Below are 15,815 nucleotides of genomic sequence, written 5' to 3' on the forward strand. Positions count from 1 at the left end.
TCTTGTTGATTATTCCATGCTCATAATTTTGATCTATTACGCTGATGATATTCATATTATTTGTATTGCTTCAGTGAATTGAGTGGTAGATGTTGATTTATAATGTTATATGTATAATAATTACATAGGTATACAATAATATTTATAGTAGCGTACAATTCATGCCGATTATTTATTGTTTCAATTAAGTTTAAAGCATAATTTTTGTTGTATGCTCCATTATAGACAGGCGTCAATATTCATATGTAAACCAAAATTGTATAAATATTTTTATACTCACAGTTACTGTTAACTATATAGGTAATAATTTATAATATTACCCCTTAACAATTCACACAACCTCATCTAGTTGCAAGGTAAGCAGAGTTTGTGTTATAGGTACTAGACAACTTATATAAATACTTTTTTGTAAATACATACATAATATATATAGAAAACACCCAAACAGACAATCATAATCATCAATTGAAATATTTGTACCGTGCTTCCTCGCATGGTACAAACGAACCCGCGACCATCGGAAGTAAAGCGGTGTCCTAAACCGCTAGACCACTGAGACCATTTATATTTAGCATTTAAATAAAAACAAAGCTAAAGTGTAAATGTAGTTCAGATGCCTAATTTACATTCAATTAACTGTTTTCTATGGAAGATTTTTATGAATTTTTACGAATAAAAATTATCTATTTATTTGTATCAGTTATCTAGTACCCGTAACACAAGCTTTAGATAGTGTAACTTGGGACTAGGTGGCGCTGTGTGAATTGTCCTGAGATTATTATTATTATTAACAGATAGTGAATAGGTAACAAATAAATAGGTAGACAAATACATTTTGCATGTTTAATATTAGAATGGATGAAAAAATACGGCATAATCTACAATTCTATATGCAATGTTGTCGGTTAAAAGAAACCATACAAATTCTAAGGTATTGACCGTATTACTCCATTCTATATTATTCGTCCGTAAATGTCTTACGTACGTACGTACATTACGAAGAAAAATCTAGTGAAAAATTAAGTGTTTATTTTATATCCAAGTGTATGTGTAGTGTCGATTTGACTACCAATTCAATGATATATTATTTTGACTCCAAATTATATCTTAAAAGAATAAAAACAAAAGACAATTGGGATAATAAGATATTTTTCAAATATAGAATTAACAAAGAATCGATAAACAATTTTTAATCTGTCGTACCTATACTTATTTTTCGTAGGAAGGATAGTTTATTTAATTATACATATATAATAATTGTATTACTTTAAAACATTTTTTGTCTTGAAATCAATCCCCAAAATGCGTTTGGTGTTCGCGAAAACAATATTCTTAAAAGTAAAATATATAATTATTATCCTATTATTTGTATCTGTGTATATATTTTACGTGACATTTAAAAATAATTTTGTGCATAATCTACTGAGTACAAGAACGAAGCAGTTATCTTCTGTTATTTTACCAAATATCGTGGTTCATCTGGATTTCAAGGGAGCCCCACCGAAGTTGCAGTACTTAGAATCACTATTACCGTTGCTAAAATCACACGGCGTAAATGGACTGCTATTAGAATATGAAGATATGTTTCCGTATGAAGGACTTCTGGCCAACTTGAGCGCAAAGAACTGTTACAACAAATATGAGGTAATTTATAATTTAATGTAAGAAAAGGATCTGGACTATAAATAAGCTATCGAAATTATCGAACTTTTACGTTTTCACAATTTAATCAATCTGGTAGATTGAGATTGATTCTGGAGAGCTTTCCGTTTCCAATGGCAATATTTTTTTTTTAATTGCTATATGTTATTATATAAAATTGACTAGTCATGTGATCTTCTCTGTTTTCAACCTATCTATCCAAATATTAATGTATTTTATTTTATTTCTTGTTGTAAAGCCATAAACTCATCATTAAGTTATGATGAGAGAAAGAGAGATGTTACGGTTTTTATTAAATAGATTTTATATATTTATTATTTATTTTAAATATAAACACAAGTCATGACAATAAAGTATATTAATGTTCTTCTTACAAAGAGGTAACATAATTTATAAATGTAATGCAATTGTACATGCATCTCTATGTTCATTCAACACAAACAAATATCATAATTATTTTGTGAATGTTATATACATTAAATTAAGAGAATCTGGGAGGGGAGAGAAATTATTAGTGGGGATTAGTTTCATAATTGCTATCCTATCTTCGCCCTAGTTATAGAACTGTCATGGTTAATTCCTTGTAAATTCGCCACGGTATCTGACGTAACTTTATATTGATACTATCAGGCTCCATTGGTGCCCCGCCAGCGTAGGCGGATGCACCATTTCTAATTCATCTATTTAAAAAAAATACAGTTTATTAATATGTTTTTTTTTCAGCTCAAACAATTTATCGCTAATGCACACCGATTTGGCTTTGAAATAATTCCTCTAATACAAACATTTGGGCATTTGGAGTACGCGTTAAAATTACCCGAGTTTATGCACTTACGAGAGGTACAAATGTATCCAGACTCTATATGTCCTAACAAGGCTGCAAGTCTGAGTTTTATTAGGCACGTCTTACAACAAGTAAGTTCAACAACTTGTGTCGGTTATAGTCAATACGAATGCAAAACAAAAGACGGCATAATTAAAATGGAAACTCTATAATAATTATGACTAAGTATCAAATCCGTAATCCTTGCTAATACTGTATACAAAGACATCCGTATGTTTAACTCAACCATATCTACTTCTAATGTTAGAAGCTTGAATTGCTAGCTAATTTCCTCTTTGAAGCGGGAAAATTACTGAGTACGAAGTTATGGCACTTTTTTTAACTATTCTGAGGTCATAGTATACTAACCATTTTCTATTAGATATGCTATCCAAATATTTGAAAATTAGTAGTCAAAGTCAAAAATATTAGTTTATTCCTCAAAGGTATAATCGATATTAGATATTTCGTTCGTAATCGATTTAGATAAGATAGAATCTATCAATAAGAAAATAATTTTCATAAGTACTACTGCACAGCAATTTTCAGTTTCACGTTTTTCATATTTATAAGGTATACTTTGTAAAAACCCATCTTGGTGGGTACCTCAATTTCACTTATTTCAGCCGTCAAGCAACTTGCTTTGTAAGCTGTGTTTCAGTTGTAGGGTGCGATTAGGCAGTGAAATTACGATATAAGAGGCACGACATCAAAGTCCATTAGAAAAACTACGTGTAAGTTCTATTCATGTATATAGGAGACGATCACTACTTACCATAATAATTTGCGTCAGCTTGTTTGCTATTCCAATTATATATATAAATGTACTTAATATGTACATGCATATTATATATTATTGCATATTAACATATTGGTTATATATGCTTTATTTTTTTTAATTTTGGCAATTATTCCAGGTTGTAGAATTTCATAAAAGTATTGTACCTATTAAATACATCCATATCGGCTGTGATGAAGTTTATCATATAAATGAGTGTCAACAATGTAAAAAACGGCATCTGTCGACTACGTAAGTAAATTAAAAATTCTTACGATTATTTATGTATGCCTCATTAAATTTTATTAGTATAAAATTTATAGACTTAATTTTGCGCAAAATATTAAATTATTATATTCAAATTTAACTAAATTTTTAATGAAGTTTTACTTTTTCCATTTATGAAAGTGCATATTTAATGATACTCGTGTTTTAAGTTTTAGTAGATAAAGTAATTATTAATATTTCTATAATTGATATTTTAACCTACAATAATTTGAATAATATTTTAGAAAGTTAAAGAGTATTTACCCAAATAATCATTAATCTATTATTTATAAAACTTTACATATAAAAATGTATATGTGTTATTAAACGTTTTCAGAGATCTCTTCCTCCATCACGTCATAACAATTACGAAAATTGTAAATGACTTGTCGGAAAAAACAACTGTTCTTATATGGGACGATATGCTTCGTCATATATCATTAAAAGAATGGTACAGTATTGACTTTCACCAATTCCGGAACATTGAAATTGTATATTGGGATTATGAATCTAAAGTTAAAGTATCACATGTTAATCTCATGAAATATCATAAGAAGTTCCCAAATATATGGATAGCATCTGCATTCAAAGGAGCTGATGGGAGAACTGCAATTATTCCTAGTGAACAAAATAGATTAGCCAATCATTTGAGTTGGTTTAACTTCATTTGGAATTATAAGTTTGGCGGTGAAACTGGTGATACGTACAATTTCAAAGGAATAATATTAACTGGTTGGTCAAGATACAGTCATATGGACCCGGTATGTGAACTTCTACCAACGTCAATACCTAGTCTCATAATAAATTTGTTGTTTATAAAAAAAGTCAAAGAAGGGGTTGTCTATGATGATGCTAATCATAAAGAAGATGTATTTTTTGCCAATTATTTAAGCACAGATGTGAAAAATAGTTTGTTATGTAATCGATTACCCTCCTCAGGTAATGATGTAACTTGGTCTTCTTGTCTTTTCAATGGTGTTGAACTTTACAATGTACTAAAGCAATATATATTTATACGCACCATTATAACAAAGGGTTTGAACAATGACAAATTTTCTTCAGCTTCAATTGAATATTATTCGAAATTGAACTTTATAAATATGAATACTATAACTGACAATATTGCGTGGTGTAATAATTCATTATACCAATTACTCGATGTAGAGTATAAAGTGAGTAATGTTATGAAAAGATATTACAAAAGAGTATTTATTTTGGAATATACAGGTTATTTAACATTTAATTTAAAAAATAAACTTCACAATTTGATAGCAACTTTGACTAATTATAAGAAGAGACATATTTGGGATAGAGGACCCGTTATGTTCAATATATCTGTTTTACCCTTGTTTTCATAGATCCTTATACCTGTGTAACTTGCAGCTATATACAATAACAAAATATAACTATATATTACGACCAATAGTAGTTTTTCAATTACATTATATTTTTACAAAATGAATGAATCGGTAAACGATTGAATGAATTTTACCGATTATTTTTGCAATCCATATATAGTTATAGTCATATATTTAGAGAAGTTAATAGACATAATATATCTATTAATTTTAATTTGTTCATTTTAAGTGTATGATATTGATATTTTTTATTAAAATATAGGACATTTAACCTATTAAACTTACGAGGCAATCCATATTACACTTATTTGTACATTTGTTTACGAATGTTGTATCTAAGATACAGTACTAAATGAATCGCTGAAATTGGGAAATAACCAAAAGTATTTTATGGCTATCAAACTTTGTGGAATTTGACGAAATTCCTTTCTTTTTTATCGACAAAGTTAGCAAACTTCAAAATTTAATATTAAAATATAATATTCTACTTTTCAGAATGTGGTTGAAAAATATTCCCATTTCTTTATTCACGCCCAGTCTCCTACAGAGTAGGCAGAGAGCCAAAAACTTGTAATATAAAGTGTATGTAAAATATGTAAGAAACATATTTTACTTCAGCCACATTCAAAACTTCACTTTCATATAACGAGGCGGTACTTATATCGAACTATTTATATGTTGTATGCACAGCTGTGTTAAACCTCTTGAAGGTGATGTAGCGGTTAAATATCCTGCCTATACACGTACCTTAGTCTGTTTAACCACCTATCTATACTTAATGAATTTGTATTATTTTGTTTAATACCAATACCTTTTTCTAATTCCGCATGCATGAGACAAACATTCAGTACGGACCACTTCCTGCCCACCACTTTCCACATTAGTGATTAAACTCCGACTTTTATCGGATATAGTCTTAGTGCAACACGTGTTTCGCCTCTAAACGAGGTATCATGAAGTAATTAATAGAGTTTGGAAGCCTACTTTTGTTGCCTGTTCGCCGACCTATGACTACGCCAAACAACAAGTTCCCATAGCGCTTTCCGTGGCGGTGGTCATATTTGACCACCAATGACCGCAAGTTTGATTCCTGCATTGTTTTGTACTAGATAGCATGTTGTGATAATCATGTCCAGGGTCATTAGGATTTATTAGAAATTATTAATACAAACAAATTGTCCTGTATCTACTATTCAGTTTATTAGTTTAGCTCCCAAGTTCACATAATTACAAATATTTACGAAACGATAATGTTAATTTCAGAGTTATTGTTGATAAGTATCATCATTATCAGACTTATTAGAAGGTACCGATTTAATTAACTTTAACATATAATTATTTAATATTTCAATACAAAACACTTATAAGTATAAAAGATCAGATATTCATCAAATAAGTTTAAATATCGGCATTCTCGAAAAGGCAGTAAGGAAAGCGGCCGACAAACATTCACCGCTGGATTACAGAGTAATTAAATTCCTGCTAAGCTTTTGAGATCTGGCAGACGTCGTTTCCATTACCGACAACAATGGGTTAAAAAAATGTTATCGATTGTTCGTTCAGACGTGGCTGAAAAATAAAAGCAGATGAAAAGATTTTTCCCCATCTGTGTTTTTTTGTAATTTTCTGTTATTAAATGGATTTCACTGTAATGTAAGAATATTTTCGATCACGTTCACGTACTTATTTTGTTCGCATAATAATCTTGTGTTATTCATTTGGTTTGCTATTGTGGCTGTAAATAATTAAATGTATGTACATGTAGCAATACTGAATAGGAAAATTATGTAATATTTTATATTATACTTGTATAACTATAAGCGAGTGGGCAAAAGTAGGACAAAAATTAGAAATACCTACAATAACTTTCATTGTGCTACGTTAGTACAATGACTGTTGGGAATCCGACAAACACGTGATCGGTTGTAGCCGGGGGGCTGGTCTGTTCGGACTACTGTTTATATATTTTTTGTAATAAACCAACTACTTGCTGGTCATATTCTCCCTAGTTTAATTTAACATAACTCTGTATTTAACGAAAATATATATTCGTGTACATTATCATGTACAAGCTCATTAGAAAATAATATATTTAGATATTTTGTTGGTTCCTCATATAGAAACTAAATATTTTACACGACGAACAGATGTTATAATAGAACAGATATAATAGGCTTACATAAATAAAGTTATATTGATTTTGATTAATTTTTGCACCCATGCTAAATATCATATAAATAATAGGTTAATAAAACTCTTACTAACAATAATAATAAATATATTTTTTTACACACATCAACAAAATTTAACACGTTAAACTGACTATAAATAATATTTTGCCAATAGGAACAATAACTTTAAAAAATTGTGAATACATACATATGTTCTTGCATGATTGCAGTATAACCGCCTTCTAGTACCATGTTAGTAATGAAGGTAAACAGTTTGTTTGTTTGAATGTGTTCTCGAAACGACAGAGTAACTATTGAAGAAAGATACCCTAGACACTTTACTATCTTGGTATGATATGGTGCTGAGGAAGACATAAAAACTCAGAAATGCTGAGCAAATACGAACTAAAATACGCGTATCGTGGGCGGGCGTTGCTATGCAATGACACGAAAACCTAGGGCGGGCGCCACTTCTTTTAAATTAACATTGTAACCCGGGGAATAGCTAGTTTTGGATATAAATAATACCAATAAAAGAATCATAACGGTTGCAATGTTGCCAGGTGCAAGACGTCAGATATGTAGCTACTTGCCGCGTTCAACGTGTTAAAATATTCTTACGTATAAAAGTAATTACTGTATAAACTATTATAGAAGTTCATACAAAAATCATCTAAAAGTTACTAGTAATTTGATGTCATTTATTCTAACACATACGTTATGAGAACTTTTTTATACTATAACATAATATTATATTATGTTATCTTGTTATTAATATAATATTATATTAATAACAAGATATTTTCTTACACTATTTCAAACACAGAACAGCTGTGATTTCAAATCCTTTAAGTAAAAAAATACTAGAAAACATTATTATACTAAAAATTTTACTTAAAAGTAATTTGGTTTCTTAAATTTCAGTATATGAATTCTACCAAAATGGCGTAAAAAGATTATTCTTTTGGTAAGCATCGATCTCAGGCGATTATAACAATTATGTTCTAATTGTTATGTATTCGTCTGATGGTAAACAATAAGGCTTTACAAAAATTAGGACTGCAAAATTAAATATTATAATCAGAGCACCACACATATTTTTTGTTTTCGACGTTCATATAACAACACTGGTACTTAAAATACCACAGCTACTTAAACCAAGGGTGCTCAAAGAAAAATACTTCTACGTAATGCCTATTTGTTTCGATATATTGATCAATTTTGTTTTTTAGTTTCTTAAATTTCATATTACCTACATGTATTTTGACACTGTGATACTTATGTTACTTGTTAATAATATATTTTTTTAATATAGTAAATGACTAGATTCAATAAACATAATAATATTTGGCAACAATAATACAGTAGGAAGCTATATAAATACAAAATCTCTAAGCACGGAATATCATAATTAGAATAATATCACTTATGACACTGCAACTATTAGTACCAATACATTATCTAATTAATTATTTTATCTATTTTTTTGGTCATTTTCTTCTTTACTTTTGCTTTCTTGTGATTGTAATTCATTTCTTGGTTTATGTACTGGTACAATTTCTACTGGAACGGGAGTGGTAGCTACAAGACTTCCATCTTCATCAGAAACCTGCAAACCTATAGTAGCACCAAGCTTTGCACTTGCATGTTTAAACGTATCAGTCAATTTAACTTGTACAACATTAATACACATAGAAGTGAATGCTAAACCGAAGATCAAATACAGTATAGAGGACATCATAAACATGGGGTGGTCGGGCACTACATCTCCTAGACCTATTGTTGACATAGAAATAAAAACAAAGTAGAATGACTTGAAGAAGTCCCAAGTCTCCCACATACTGTAGCAAACTGCGCCAATAAAAATGTATACTATAAGAATGAAGACAGCCACAGACACTGGCAGATTGAATTCATCATCGATTTCAAAGACAGATGGCGCTGGTGTACCAAGATCAGTCTCGACATCAACATCTGGAACAGTACCAGGTTTGGGAGGAAGAGGTGGTGGTACATCACTTGGCTTTGCTTCTATTGCAGGAGGTTGCTCGTCCTTTTTATCGGCGTCATCTCCATTCTCACCATTTGGATGACTATGTATTTCATCTTCGTTAAAGATCTGCGAAGGTCGTCTTACTACTTCATAGACGATGTTCAGACCTTTCATGACCTCCTGTAATTGTAAGAAACATTGTTAGATGAGATAAGATGCTAAGAAAACAAAAGCCTCCTATGAATACAAACGCGTACACCTCGGAGCGTAATGATTACACGTCTCAAAATAAAAGAAAAACATTCTTATTGTTTCTCCTTAAATATTAATATTTTCAAAACAATATGGTAACGAAAAATTTCTTGACAAATAACTGCTCGTTTGTTGATTGTAGAGCAAGATTAATAAAGGCTGAGGGTAAATAAATGTTAACAGAAAAAGAAGAATGTTGAAATACGGTCCCTTGTGGTTTTTGTGTGCGCGTGGCCTGGCAAATTGCTAAGAAAGTAAAATAATAAGTAAATACTAAAGTTATCAATCGTATATTGCAAAAAGAGGGCAAATGTCTCCGAAACCTGAGAATGACTGTTTATAATCGTTTTCAGTGGTCTATAGATTTATTACATCCAATATCCAATTAATGTCGCTGGTTCGATTCCTTGGATAATGCACGCGTTTATATTTATTAGTATGACATCAATACAAATACAAAATATGTACAAGTTCTGCTTGGCTTGAGACTAAATTTTGCTGTGAAATGTTATTATTATAATGTCACCTGCGTGAGTATCTCTGTCGTACCTACAATTTATGTCGTCGAGCAGGTTATTCGTTTTCTTGCAAGAATGGTGAGATATAACAATCACTAGCCAGAAATAATGTAACTCAAGACGAGTTACATTATTTCTGGCTAGTGATTGTTATATCTCACCAATTTAATACAACAATGGTCGACAAGTATTTGCAAGCTGCAGTGCTCGCTGACAAATGTATTCTAAACTTTATACATATAATTGATATTTATCTGATCGCCGTCTGTATGTGAAAGATATAAAGACAAGAACTATTATTGGGGAATTTTATCAACGTAATAGTCCTTCTGTGCGCGCTAAGCTTTGAAACGCATTAACTGAATTGGGTGTTATTTTCACTAACGTATTGTGGTAAGAAACACTGAAAATTTTGTATGTGTTTTATTCTAATCGCCATACACACAAATAGTGATCTCACCTAATTCTAAAGTAAGGATGAGATTTAAAGTACGTCGAATATCTCTAACATTGAGCTCCTCCTTTGCTTTTATGTTCATAAATAATAATTCTTTTGATAGCATACCTTATATGAGGAAATAGTAATATAAGAATCTTGTATGCATCTGATATATATACACGAGTAGCAATATCCACTTATCAAAATATTAATAAACAAAAGATTAACTAGACAACATTCATATATACAACACATTTATGTGAAGGTAAGTAAACAGAGTATAAAAGTTGTTCCAAATATATAGTAGAAAATAATGTCTACTTTGTAAGTTTTTAATGCAAGCAATAAATATTAATCATTATTAAATAAAATACTATGAATTCTACCACTGTGTATGTTAATCGACTAATTGACAATTTAATTAAAAATATTCTTCTTTAATTCTACTCTCAGGAAATAATAACTACGAGTGCATGTGATAAAATCATTACTAATACGATTCTATTTCACATGATATCGAGATGAAGATGGAATAAATTTCACGATACAGTTGAACAACATTTTTTTTCAGATTTGTTCGCCTTTATATAATATTAATTTCTGAATACTACATAGCATTTTATGAAATTAGCTTTTTCAATTTCACACATTTTTACTAGGCTTTCAATTATTTTTATAGTGACAAGTTGAAAAAGTGTTCAATATTGCTAGACTAACATTGTAGTAGATATGTCACTCTACTATAATAATATACACGCATATCGATATCCATATCTTCATGACTGGTACTCGTGATGGGGTAGCCAAGAATTGTTTCGTGTTTAGTTTGTGATTGGTGTATTTCATCACCAATGTATTGGTCACTGATATATTAGATATAACAGTTTAGTAGTTAAATTTATCACAATAAATCATACCTGCATAGGCGCTGTTCTTCTAACTTTCCTGCAGCTTCTAGTGTAATAGAATCGTCTTATAAAGGCCCAGAAGAACTTTATGATCCGTGTGAAGAGTTTACCGAAGTCAGCTAGAATTATCAGGAACAATGGGATACCGATAATTGCGTATACTATGGTAGCAGCTTGCCCATACCTCGTCTTTGGAGCTATGTGACCATAACCTGTAATTGTTAAAGAAATAAACGTGAATAATTTAAATATGTTATTGAAATGTGCTCTGCTGTAATAAAATATATAATAGTTTTGATCATAACTACGCAAGGAGATTTGTTTCGCCTTGTCAGGGTAACAATTTATTAAAAGATGTAATGTTGAATTTTCTAAGATATCATTTTGACAAAGTTTCATATTAATATTATACATGAAAGTTATATTGCAGGGCATGAGAAAATAAAAATGAAATTAATAAATAGTCAATCAAAGATATTCATGTGTATAAAAGCCATGTTAATGTTTATTTTATATATGCTTTTGTACATTAAATCCCAAAGTATTGACAAAATACCTCACTTTGTAATAAAATTTATTTATTACTACATAGTAATATTATAAAAAAAACACCTTATAGGTCAATAAAATATTATATAGAAATATAATGTAAATCTAAATATTGTCTAGTATATACATTATACTACACAATAATTAAAAGACAATGTACAATGAAATATGTATAACAAACTGTAACCTTACCAATGGTTGTAATTAAAGTCAAGCAATAAACAAATGAGTTCATAAAGTTCCATGACTTCTGCCCACTGTACGACGTAACTCCAGCTTCATGCGCGGTATGCAATTGATTTTCGAATTCGTATAGTTTCTTCCTTGCCATCGATTTCCAATCTTCTTCTCTCATGTAGTGACTACCTCTCCACAAACTTTCTATAAAATCGCGCTTAACACCTCTAGTTCCACATTTGTATGCATTCTCAAAAGATCCCTCTAAAGCTCTAAACATCATACCGCCCAAACCACACATAATTATTAACAGAATTAAATCTGAAATACATCTGTTTCGTAATAACCTTATCTTTTTACATTCTGCTGAATGTTCTTGTTTAAACTGCTGCCAATTTTGTATGATTTTCCATTTTGATTTTACCTGTTTTTTGTTGTCTTCAGTTATTGGTTTAATGCTATTATCTACTTCTGCAGGGCTCGTTTCTTTCTTGTTATCTATCAGAGATCTTTTTCTTAGTGTATGTTTTTGTGCTAATTGAGGTTCCGCCTTTATTTTTTCGTTATCGTCTACTTGACTATCTATTAATGATCTTTTTCTCAGAGTAGGTTTTTGTATAATTTGATTTTCTGCTTTTGGCTGATCAAAGTTATCGTTAGCTAATAGTATATTACTCAAAGTCTTGCGATCATCGGAATTTTGACTTAAAATATTTAGTTTATGAGTTAACTCGGCAGTTCTTTCTGATAAGTCAAAATCATACTCATTTTCACTAGGAGATGTAGAATAACAACTAGAAGTATATTCAGATTGGCTGGCATCTATATAGCCTGAGCTTTGTCTACTACGCTTTTCATGTTCTATATCTATTCTCTGATTCGTCGTCAGGCCAGACAATATTTCTTTGTCACTAATTATTTGAATAGTTTTGGGACATGAAATACCTCTTGAATGTCTTGGCGTAGACGGGGTTTTTGTGGGAGTTCGCAAATTTTTATTATAATCTTTATATTCAGATGGAAGTCTTGGATCATCTTTCGGAATAGACAAACTCCGAGCTCGAGCTATCTGCATTAATTCTATAATCTCTCTACTAGTTTGACTCATACCCATACCGGATCTGTCTACCACTTGGATAGGTTCAACTCTGTTAGCTGATTGAGATCTTTTAGCTCTTGGCGATCTATTTTTCATAAAACGGCGTGGTGTTGGTACAACTTTACGTCTTGATTCCAGTGTATTAGATTTTTGTTGCTTCGCTTGATCTTCACTCATCTCACTCTCACTAGTTTTACTCTGCAAATATTATTATGGTAAAAAATTAGTTTCTCTTCTTAAGCTACGAGGCAATGATAAACTATTAACATGATGATCAGTCCTTATCATGATTTATGTCAGTTGAAAATATAGTGCTATTAATAAAGCGACAATTAATATCAAAAATAATTTTATATAAAAACTGACCCCAAATCTCGTGGCAGATTTACTCCGCGCCGGTTTCACGGGAGGCACTTTAGTTTGTTGATCTTCCTTTGGTTTAGAAACGGGTTGTCTTACAATTATAGGTTTGACATCACTTGACATTTTTCTACTTGGAGTTCTAACAACCCTCTCTCTTACTTCGACCACAGGTTTCTTGTCGGCTGTTAACTTCTTACTGGGGGTTCTTTCTACCTGTATAACTTTTGTTACCAGCTCACCAGGAACTACAGGGGTTTCCGGTGCTTTTGGAGTGGATGCCTTCATGCTTGCCTTGATATCTTTATCATCAAATGTAAACACTTCTTCATTTTTTACTGGTGTTTTTAGTTTTTTATGTTTATCATCTTGCTTCTTTTCGTCTGGATAAACTATCTCCTCTAACTTTTTAGGAGTTGCGGGGTATGTAAATTCATTATCTTTAGATGATGTATTTTTAGGCGTAGGAGGAGACATTGAAGATCTGTTTTCTTGTGGAGTTTCCATAGATAGAGAATTTCGACGATGTTTGTCTTCATCTTTAAGATTTATAGTATAATTAGTACTTAGTAATTTATTAGTTGGATCAATGAAACTACCCTTGCGTTCTAATTTGCTTTCTTCCTCAATTTTATCTGGTAAAGCAAAAGGCGAGATACTCCTACGTCTTCTTTCATTAGCAGCCAAAGCCCTTGCTTCAAGAACTTCGTCTGTATCTAAATCATAAACAGGATCTTTAACACTTGCTTTTTGTTGAACTAGTCGTTTCATTTCTTCATAGGTACTATCAGCTTCTATTTCTCTAGAATTGCGTTGTGGTAGATTATCTTCATCATCCGAGGTAGTTGTATCTTCATGAATTGGGGTTCTTCCAGGCTCTGGCGTTTTTTCCCTTTGCCTTGCAGCTTGGGTTCGATTTTTTGATAAATTTCTTCGTTTTCTAATAGACATATTTTGTTTTTGTTCACTCTCCATTTCTGTTTCTGTAAAATTACTAGTACTGGGAATCTTTGGTACCAATTGACCACTTGTTTGGGTTTCGGATTCAGCTTTTATAATAGGAATTGTAAGGGTTATATTTTCTTCATTCTTCCCTTCATTCATAACTACGATTTTTCATACAACAGCTACTGAAAAAAAGAGAACGTTATTTAGTAAATGGCGAATTAATCGTACTGCTACACGATAATAACGAGCGATTATATTGGCAATTGGCAATAGACAATATATTTTCTGCCAATCATTTAAGAGACAAATATACAGGGTTGAGCAAGACGTTATCAGCGAATAAATTTAATTAACTTACCGTTCACTGCCGAAGTCAACACCAAACTTCTTTATTGTATCGGGGTCAAATCAGATGTCTAAGAAAAGAATCTATTTTGGACGCTTCTCTGTAATGAACGTAAACACACCGTGTATGAAGACGCTTTCATTTTTATCACTTCGTTGTCACATTCTTTCGTAAAATTATTTTCATATAAATAATGAATTATATTCGCACAATTTTATTTTATATGACAAAAGTGCGTGTCCCGTAATTTCAAAGACTCCCTATAGTTTGGTCTTGTGACTGAGCGAAATCATTGAGCTCCGGGCACAGATCCAAATTTAAAACATCTACACCTACATTCACTACGGTGGTATGTGTGCATCGCAACGATAACAAGTATCCACAGAAATAACGTGATCCCCGTATACACTCGCCACTTTAAAAATATACAAAACAAAAGTGCGAAATTGATTATTAGATGGGTCAATATATATTGGTGCAAAAATTAGAGATGTATCAATAGCATACTTCGGATTGTAGTTCGATTTGTTTAGTTATATCCATATTGAGTGTTACTGATATTGTAATAAGATAGTTGTTATTAATGTATTTTTCACAATCTCATCGAAAGAACGTGTACTTTATAACTACCCATTTCTAACAATTTTCGCTAAGAACCAATTTATTCCCACGCATATTGTTATCATTAATGAGGTCAGCTAAAGGAATTTGTTAAAGGAGGTCGATTAAATCTATGCTAATATTACAAATAAATAAAGTTTGTGATGTTGTAGGGGGTAATCTCTTAATTATAATTATATATTATATTGACTTATATATATGTAAGTATTATGGGTTGTTATACAACATCAACAAACAGGACAGGACAACAGAATAGGACCAATGGGAACAGAGCTGCAATGAAAAATATTGCCAAAACGGCTTATTTTTAATACAATAATTATAATAGCTGAAATAATTTGGCGTCTGCTATCTAAAAAAAATATATTAATGAAATCTAAATATAAACTTGTAACACAACGATCACTTCTTTCTCTTCTCTCAACTCAAAAAGTATAAAAAGGACGGTATTTTTGTTTGTTGTGTTAGGTAAGCTATGTATATTTTTTCGCCAGGCGTGATAGTCCAGTTTTATGTAAAAGATTTATATTTAATGCAGATATCTAT

General features: G+C 31.0%; 2 protein-coding genes across 3 annotated transcripts; one reads left to right on the plus strand and one right to left on the minus strand.

Annotated features, from left to right (window-relative positions):
- The first annotated feature begins 1,302 nt into the window (after nucleotides 1–1,302).
- LOC131845532 (hexosaminidase D-like) lies at nucleotides 1,303–4,926 on the plus strand. The gene is made up of 4 exons (XM_059194602.1): nucleotides 1,303–1,644; nucleotides 2,386–2,577; nucleotides 3,403–3,515; nucleotides 3,868–4,926. Exons 1-4 carry the CDS (start codon nucleotides 1,303–1,305, stop codon nucleotides 4,886–4,888), a joined length of 1,668 nt encoding a protein of 555 aa, XP_059050585.1. The 3' UTR covers nucleotides 4,889–4,926.
- A 3,602-nt stretch (nucleotides 4,927–8,528) lies between these two features.
- On the minus strand, nucleotides 8,529–14,937 carry LOC131845418 (uncharacterized). 2 transcript variants are annotated; one of them, XM_059194482.1, is made up of 5 exons: nucleotides 14,661–14,937; nucleotides 13,361–14,481; nucleotides 11,911–13,192; nucleotides 11,179–11,381; nucleotides 8,529–9,232 (listed from the first exon to the last, which is right to left on the minus strand). In XM_059194482.1, the coding sequence occupies exons 2-5, from the start codon at nucleotides 14,456–14,458 to the stop codon at nucleotides 8,534–8,536; spliced, it is 3,282 nt and encodes a 1,093-aa protein (XP_059050465.1). In that variant the 5' UTR covers nucleotides 14,459–14,481; nucleotides 14,661–14,937; the 3' UTR covers nucleotides 8,529–8,533. The 2 variants fall into 2 exon arrangements, with proteins under 2 accessions (XP_059050465.1, XP_059050466.1); XM_059194483.1 differs by having other exon boundaries at nucleotides 13,361–14,484.
- Between the last annotated feature and the right edge of the window lie 878 nt (nucleotides 14,938–15,815).

This window comes from Achroia grisella, unplaced genomic scaffold, assembly GCF_030625045.1.
Source record: "Achroia grisella isolate CSIRO2021 unplaced genomic scaffold, CSIRO_AGI_Agris_v1 utg474, whole genome shotgun sequence".
In the NCBI taxonomy this organism is placed as follows: Eukaryota; Metazoa; Arthropoda; class Insecta; order Lepidoptera; family Pyralidae; genus Achroia; species Achroia grisella.

Coding starts and splice junctions, on each gene's coding strand:
- LOC131845418 (XM_059194482.1), bottom strand. CDS start 14,458: ATGAATGAAGGGAAGAATGAAGAAAATATAACCCTTACAATTCCTATT. Junction 13,193..13,360: donor AATCTGCCACGAGATTTGGG/GTCAGTTTTTAT, acceptor TAATATTTGCAG/AGTAAAACTAGTGAGAGTGA. Junction 11,382..11,910: donor GACTTTAATTACAACCATTG/GTAAGGTTACAG, acceptor TAACAATTACAG/GTTATGGTCACATAGCTCCA.
- LOC131845532 (XM_059194602.1), top strand. CDS start 1,303: ATGCGTTTGGTGTTCGCGAAAACAATATTCTTAAAAGTAAAATATATA. Junction 2,578..3,402: donor TTAGGCACGTCTTACAACAA/GTAAGTTCAACA, acceptor CAATTATTCCAG/GTTGTAGAATTTCATAAAAG. Junction 3,516..3,867: donor AAACGGCATCTGTCGACTAC/GTAAGTAAATTA, acceptor AAACGTTTTCAG/AGATCTCTTCCTCCATCACG.